This window comes from Metopolophium dirhodum, chromosome 6, assembly GCF_019925205.1.
Source record: "Metopolophium dirhodum isolate CAU chromosome 6, ASM1992520v1, whole genome shotgun sequence".
Taxonomy (NCBI): Eukaryota; Metazoa; Arthropoda; class Insecta; order Hemiptera; family Aphididae; genus Metopolophium; species Metopolophium dirhodum.
The window spans coordinates 35,118,582-35,127,195 of record NC_083565.1 but is presented as its reverse complement, the minus strand read 5'-3'; the positions used below and the strand labels follow the sequence as shown (position 1 = coordinate 35,127,195).

The following is an 8,614-nucleotide window of genomic DNA, read 5'->3' as shown; positions in this document are numbered from 1 at the left end:
GTTACTGTTGAAGAAAATCCAAGCACTTTTACTGTCCTAAAAGGTGATGACAGACACAAAAAAAATATGAAAAAAAAACACACATCATTGCAAAATCAATACATTTATCGCTTCGCTCAGAATCTAAAATTAAAGAAGTATATGCCTATAAAAAAAATATATAAATGATTAAATAAGAATTTTTATTTTATTTGGAACTAAAAAAATAACTCGTTAATTTTCCAAGGGAACGAATTATTTTTTTTTTAAGGAACGGAACGAATTCCTTTTTATAAGCCATGCACCCCGGCTGTATTATTTTTAATTATTGATTTTATATTCATTCAATACTGTACTATTTATAATTTTAATATTCATAACTTTAAGAGTTTCAAGATGTATAAAAAATATATAAATAATGCTCTGTTTCAATAATCTATACTTTAATTTAGAAATTAATTAATATTATTTTTCACTGTTGATAGTTAAATTCGTGTTAAAATTAATTACTATTATCAAATAATTCTATTTAATCTTCTAATTATACCAGTATATTATAATCCACAGAATATGGTATCTTAACATTTTATTTACTTACGATTATATATAAATATCATATAGGATATAGCCTTTATAATGCAACTACTAATTGTTCTTTATCCTTTCTTTTATTGTCTTTCTTGTGCATACTCTACCTATTTATTTTATTCTATTTTTTGCTTTATTAATTGTCAATAACGATCATAATCAATAATATCTAAATCTGTATCACAACTTCCTCTTTTCAGCACAAGCTCAGCTTTTGAAAAGAGAACCAATGTATTTTAATGTAATTTTTTGTTTTGTTTTGTTACTCATAAATTGTTTGTAATTGTTATAATTTGGTGACAATAAATATTATTATTATTATTATATCAGTGCGTGCATAGACTATAAAGAAAAAGTACATAAGTAGCTGGTATATTGTATATTCTATAGCTATAGTATATAAATAAAATATATAGATAGCATAGATAAAGTAAATAAGTTTAAACACTATACATCTACCTATACTATATTTTCATAGTAAAATAATAATTATATCGTCACAAACAATACAGTGAGTACCGCTCAATGTGATCACATTGGTTCAGGCCATTTTGATCCTATAAACCTGTTGACTGCATAAAGCATTTTTTTTTCAATATAATATTTGCATTGAAATAAAGCATTCAAAATAGTTGGAAACTGAGTATTATCGTAAACAGCTCAAAACAAGTCAGCAATAAACATATTCAAAATTAAAATGCCACAACTGAAATGATTTCAAGAAAGCATATAGAAATAAAGAAGCATATGTTATAAGAAAACAATGCGAGTTCTCAAGTATATTTCTTTTGTCAATATCGCAATATTAATTAATTCAAAAATGTCTAAAAAAACAGAAAAATGCAATTTAAATCCTAAAACAAATCTTTAAAATGAAAAAATGAGTTGGTTGTCAAAATATGCAGACCAATGGTTTGATAGTTTAAATCGTTAAGGTCATGAGACAAATTCTGTGCTCACTTTACATATCATACCATCAACCAGAATAAATATGCAAACGCATACAAATCTGCGTTTTAATCATAATAAAATGTAAATAAAAAAAGCCAAAAGGTAAGACTTAAGTTAAAAAGTTAAAATTAACATATTAATCATATGATTTAATTTAAAGTTCTGTTATATCCATAGACATTAAAAACAAAACGTTTTAATTGTTTTATATGCCTTACATCTTATACTATAATATTATAATTTATTTCTGCTTACTTAGTAAGAATTTCTTATTTTGTATGTACAATTTAACTGCTGCAAGTATAGCAATAAATTACAACACATTGGTCATATATTTCTAAATTTTAAAATACAATTGAACTATAAATAAGACAAATATGAAAAGTATGATAGTACAATTAATAAAGATTTCAAACACTTTTCTCTTTAACTATAAAGTTTAAAAATAAAGTTTTCATATGGTTATAAATAAGTCATTGACAAAAAATGTTATTCACAAACATGATTCAGGGTATAACTGAAGGTAATTGGTGTTCGCTTACGAATTTAGGACTAGTAGTTTATGAGTTATAAGTACTTAAAGTTTAGACAAGCGGAGTATAGTGGACAAACATTTTGCGGGGTAACCCCATACCACTCCACTCCACTCCACCCATCAAAACTTTAATAGACCACACTAACTTTAGCTAATATTTTTAGAGGAGAAAAGTGAGCTAGCGGAGGGCACCAGCTAGTAAACGCTACTGCATACTGACGATTACCACAGCGGATCTACGACACGAACGGCGTCTACGGTCTACGTCAACAGGTTGATACCACGCGGTCAGGTACATAATTACATTTTTATTACATTACTAGCTGGCCCTGTGCACTTAGTTGCCCTCAAAAAATGACAACCCTTTAAAAAATTGTGAAAAACGTTTTAATTATGAGCAAAAGAGCCAAACACGTGTTAGACTCTTTCGGCCAGCTCATCTCGACCATAGTCTTGCTCCCGTTGCAATTCGCGATTGAATGCATCATAGAGAAAATGGTCAAACAACCAATGTTGGCCACGTAGCGATGGCGTCACGCAAGTGAATGTACACGTCTGATCGTAACATCGACTGATTGAGACGCTCCATTAATATTCAAATTAAAAAAAAATAATAATTAATAAATATTATTCTCAACTCCTATAAACCATAGCAACCATTGATAAACAAAAATTTCTATCGTAAATCTCGAAATTCCTGTTTGAGCACCTACCGGCGGTGATCAATGCCCTTTTTAAATTAGCGTACGACACTCACAAATAATGTGGCTTTCTATTGATGAAAGAATTTTCGAAAGCGGTTCAGTATATTTCCAGAGATTACCCTCAACAACGGTAACTAACAACTCCTCTTTATATCTATTATATAAAAATAAGTCCGGTTTTCCTCCCTGACGCTATAACTCCAGAACGCACGAACCGATTTCCACGGTTTTGCATTCGTTGGAAAGGTCTTGGGCTCCGTGAGGTTTATAGCAAAGAAAATTCTGGAAAATTCAGGAAAAATTCAACAGAAAAGTGGGGAAATCGTTTTTCACATACAGCGCCATCTATTATACATAGCATGTACTTCAAACCAATAGCAACGGTGCGTGATAAAGTGTTTGACAGATAGTCATTATTCTCTGCTCAGTTAATTTCATTTAAGCTCAGTGTAAATTATGTGGATCGTGCATTTGAAGTTAAATTCAACACTCTGTCCATAGTCCAAAATGCCTAGAGAACGACGTGCGAACATCGGCCGCCGCACAAGACATGCAAGCCAGCAACAAGTCTATTCAAGGAACTTAAGAGAAGAAAGACAAAATATAATAAGAGAAAATGACCGATTGAGACATCGCGTGAGCACACGAAGATCATTGGCATCATACAATCGCTTGGCATTCCAATATGATCCCACTGCGAACTACAGTGATGATGAAAATTTGGATATTGGACGAATGACGACTATATGCCGATATTGCAATGCGTTAAAGTTCAAAAGAGAAACGGTTGGATTGTGCTGGGCAAGTGGAAAAGTCAAACTGGATCCATTACTTACACCACCACAGCCACTGAAAACATTGTTTGATGGAAGTGATCCCGATTCCAGCCATTTTCTTCAACACATCCTTGAATACAATAACTGCTTTCGCATGACTTCCTTTGGAGCTAATATCATTCGAGAAGGCGGCTTCATGCCGACTTGCAAGGTAAAAGATACAACACACATAACCAACACATAATTGCAACACATAACAACTTCATATACACCACACACTACACCATCACACGATTTACAATGTATTCATGAACAAATTTTAATGATTATTTGCAATTACAGATACAAGGTACTAAGTATCGAGTTTTTGGTGACACACGTTGTTATATGTACTCGGTGGAATGGCAGAAGCGTGGACTACCGCATGCTCATATCCTAATTTGGTTGCTGAACAAATTACATTCAAATGAAGTGGATGACATCATATCAGCTGAAATTCCTGATCCAGTCACTGATCCCCGTCTACACGACATTGTGACGACACAGATGGTGCATGGACCGTGCGGTGCATTAAATCCATTATCGCCTTGCATGGCTGATGGAAAGTGCACAAAACGATATCCGCGACCGTTAGTTGCTGAAACAGTCACAGGGAACGATGGATATCCAGTTTATCGTCGGCGTTCAAAAGAAGATAACGGTCGAACTATCAAAGTTAAAGTTCAAAATCAAGAGATTGAGATCGGAAATGAATTCATTGTACCATATTGCCCGCTGCTATCACGAATTTTCGAAACACATGCAAACGTTGAGAGTTGTCATTCGGCCAAATCAATCAAATATTTGTGCAAGTACGTCACAAAAGGCAGCGACATGGCTGTGTTTGGTATTGCGTCGGAAAATGTGAATGACGAAATCAGCAACTTCCAAATGGGCAGATACGTAAGTACTAATGAAGCACTGTGGCGATTATTGTCATTTCAAATTCATGAAAGATATCCCACAGTTGTACATTTAGCAGTGCATTTGGAAAATGGCCAAAGAGTTTACTTCACTGAGGCTAATGCGGCACAACGAGCTGAGAGACCACCATCGACAACATTGACTAGCTTCTTTGCAATGTGTGAAGCAGATCCATTCGCAGCGACGCTGATGTACGTTGAAAAGCCCAAGTATTACACTTGGAATCAATCAACAAAGAAATTCCAACGTCGCAAACAAGGAACCCCAGTTCCAGACTGGCCACAGGTGTTTTCAACTGATGCACTAGGTCGTATGTACACTGTTCATCCTAGAAACGATGAATGTTTTTATTTGCGACTGCTGTTAGTAAATGTACGTGGACCGAAATCATTTGCGCATTTGAAAACAGTGAATGGCCACCAATGCCAAACATATCGAGAAGCATGTCAACTATTGGGTTTGCTGGAGAACGATTCTCATTGGGATTTAACACTTGCAGATTCAGTTGTTTCATCAAATGCGTACCAAATACGAACGCTGTTCGCAATTATCATCACCACATGTTTTCCTTCACAACCAATTCAGTTATGGAACAAATACAAAGCCGCCATATGTGAAGATATCTTGCATCGCTTGCGTATTCAAACGAATAATCCTGACATCCAAATAACCGATGAAATCTACAATGAAGGATTGATTCTGATTGAGGATCAATGCTTGACTATTGCAAACAAGCTACTGATTGAAGTAGGAATGATTGCGCCAAATCGATCGATGCACGATGCATTCAACCAAGAATTAAATCGAGAGCTGCAATACAATGTTGATACATTGCAGGAATTCGTTAGAAATAATGTTCCGTTGCTGAATGAACAGCAAAAACAAGTATACAAAACATTAATGCAAGCGGTGGACAATAATACTGGTGGTCTATTCTTCCTGGATGCACCTGGAGGAACAGGGAAAACATTTGTCATTTCATTGATTTTGGCCACTATTCGATCAAGATGTGACATAGCTTTGGCGTTAGCATCATCTGGAATTGCGGCGACTCTTCTAGATGGCGGTCGTACTGCACATTCTGCGCTTAAGTTGCCACTCAATTTAAACACAATTGATACTCCAACGTGCAATATTTCCCGATCCAGTGCAATGGGAAAATTGTTAATGCAATGCAAGCTCATTGTTTGGGATGAGTGCACAATGGCACATAAGAAATCACTTGAAGCACTTAACTTCACACTGAAGGATCTTCGGAGAAATAACAACATCTTTGGCGGCTTGATGATATTGTTGGCAGGCGATTTCAGGCAGACGTTGCCAGTAGTTCCCCGTGGAACGCCTGCAGATGAATTGAATGCTTGCCTAAAGGCATCACCTTTATGGAATAACGTAAAAACATTATCGCTAACCACTAATATGAGAGTTCAACTTCAAAATGATCAAAGTGCTGCACAATTTTCCAAACAATTGTTAGATCTTGGAAATGGAAAAGTCCCAGTTGATGCGACATCTGGATTAATTACTCTTACCAACGACTTTTGCCGATTTGTAGACACTCAATTAGTTCTTATTGAAAATGTTTTCCCAAACATTAGTGAGAATTATAAGAATTATGCTTGGTTAAGTCAACGAGCAATTCTTGCAGCAAAGAATAATGATGTCCACGCACTGAATTTCACCATTCAATCAAAAATTGCTGGCGATTTGGTGACATACAAATCCGTTGATTCAATAACAAATCCCGATGATGTAGTAAATTATCCAACGGAGTTTTTGAACTCTCTGGAGATACCAGGATTTCCACCACATAACTTGCAACTGAAAGTTGGTACAGTTATTTTGATACTGCGTAATTTGAATCCACCGCGACTTTGCAACGGTACTCGACTTTCGGTAAAGAGACTTATGCCGAATTTAATTGAGGCAACCATTATTAACGGAAAGTACGCAGGTGAAAATGTATGTATTCCTCGAATACCAATGATTCCGACTGATCTTCCGTTTGACTTCAAACGATTGCAATTCCCAGTTCGCCTTGCGTTCGCAATGACAATTAATAAGTCGCAAGGCCAATCGCTTAGTGTTTGCGGGATAAATTTGGAAAATCATTGTTTTTCACATGGACAGTTATACGTTGCGTGTTCACGAGTTGGGAAACCATCCGCTTTGTTTGTGTTAACGTCAGACCAAAAAACAAAAAATGTGGTTTACCAAAGAGCACTACAATGAAACAATTAAATAACACTTCATTTTAGTAGGTAATTGAAATGAATTTATTACTGTTGTGAAATGAAATAAATATTTTCCTTTTCAAATATATAACAAAAAAAATTTTTTTTCTTTATCTTTAAATCACCAAACGAAATGTTACATAAAACGAATCTGGTGGCGAAACGGAGTTCGCCGGGTCTGCTAGTAATAGTATAGATTACATTGTTCTTACATTAATAAATTGTTACATTTTTATTACATTAACACATTATTATATTATTAAATTATTACACAGAATATAATTAGGTATACAATATGAAATTATTTCGGTGCAAAGGCAAAGATACAGCTCAAAAACATACGAACGGCACAAAACAGGTGGCGAAGAGCCGACGGTGGTACAGACGGTGGTACAGTGCATGAAAAACGTGAGGCAAACCCACACTAACTTGCAGGTACAAACGACAATGGAGGACATGATAAACGGTTTCAGAATCCTGGCCGGACACAATAGTACCAGCGAACATGGGAGTGAGATAATGGTGGGAGGGGAGGGGCGGGGACGTTTAGAAACCGTTTTAACTCTATAATCTACATTATTGGTCATCTATCGTGTCAACAGAACCACAGCAGCAAAGCAACCGCTTGACGAATTCCTTCGTCCGGCGCTAAAACGAACGATGTGGACTCTGAAGCGACTCTGGAGCATCGCCATCTAAATTTGGACACACGGGGATCATGGAATCCGGATGTTCCAGCGATTCCGGTCTCCGTACATCGCTGGTGACCTGCCGAAACTTCAGATTTGGCGTTGATCGCCACACCCAACCACTGCAGCCGGTGTATCGCCAATTAAATTTTGACGCACGGGTATAAAATTCGGCGTGGATACACACAGCTTGCCGCGGCCGTCCAGTAGACTCTTGGAATCACGTTGTTCCGAAGATTACGGTCTCCGTACATCGCTGGCGACCTGCCAAAACTTCAGATTTGGCGTTGATCGCCACCCGATCTCTGTCGCTTTGGCTGAGAAATTTGTATCCATTATGCACATGTTCGGCATAGATACATATCTTTTATGCACACGTAAACTTTTCAAATAACAGCTGTCAGCCAAAGGTTTCGGTGTATTTGTTCGCGGGTCGTTGAAAACCAGAAGCATTGTTTCACTCTTCGACGGAATATTGATATCGGACATATTCATTTATCGGATAATAATTAATACAGGCAGAATAATTAACGGAAATGCGTTTTAACAGGTTGACCGCAGGAATGAAGAATTATTCGTAATGAATACCAGAAATGTGGTAGGTTAGAGGTTAGTATCTGTGACACAGATACGAATTGTAGATTTTTCAAACATTCATGTACCTACATGGCAACGAGATTTTTGTTATTTGTGTAAATCTGAGATTTTTTAATATATTATTATATAGGTACGATAATTATTTGTTAAAATGTTGTTTCTTAGTTATAATTATCAATCAAGAATACAAAACTAAAAGTTTTTTTTATTGTTTAAATAAAATCTATGATTCGTACATTTGGGAAATAATACTAGATACCTATGACCCAAGAAAATTAGAATACATTCTAAAAATACAATCTAAATATTTTGCTGTTTTGAATGGTTATGCGGAGATGCGGTGCACAGTGGGATATTTTCATAAAAACCCAGCCAAAATATTATATTATAAAGATTAACCAACCTTTGAAATTTTTCTCTGTGAAATAGAAACGATAAAATCAAATCACACGCACATGGGTTTCGCATATTTATAATGATGCATAGTTAAACAAATCCTTTAATAATATGTTATACGGCAGATGATGTAACAGCTGATGCCCAATATTAGTCACAATTTACAATCATATATTCAATCATGATTCAAAATCCGTTTCTG

General features: G+C 35.5%; 1 protein-coding gene across 1 annotated transcript; it reads left to right on the top strand.

The window, feature by feature from the left end:
* The first annotated feature begins 3,264 nt into the window (after positions 1-3,264).
* LOC132947757 (uncharacterized) lies at positions 3,265-6,728 on the top strand. Its single transcript, XM_061018002.1, has 2 exons — positions 3,265-3,744; positions 3,876-6,728. The coding sequence occupies exons 1-2, from the start codon at positions 3,265-3,267 to the stop codon at positions 6,726-6,728; spliced, it is 3,333 nt and encodes a 1,110-aa protein (XP_060873985.1).
* Positions 6,729-8,614: the final 1,886 nt, after the last annotated feature.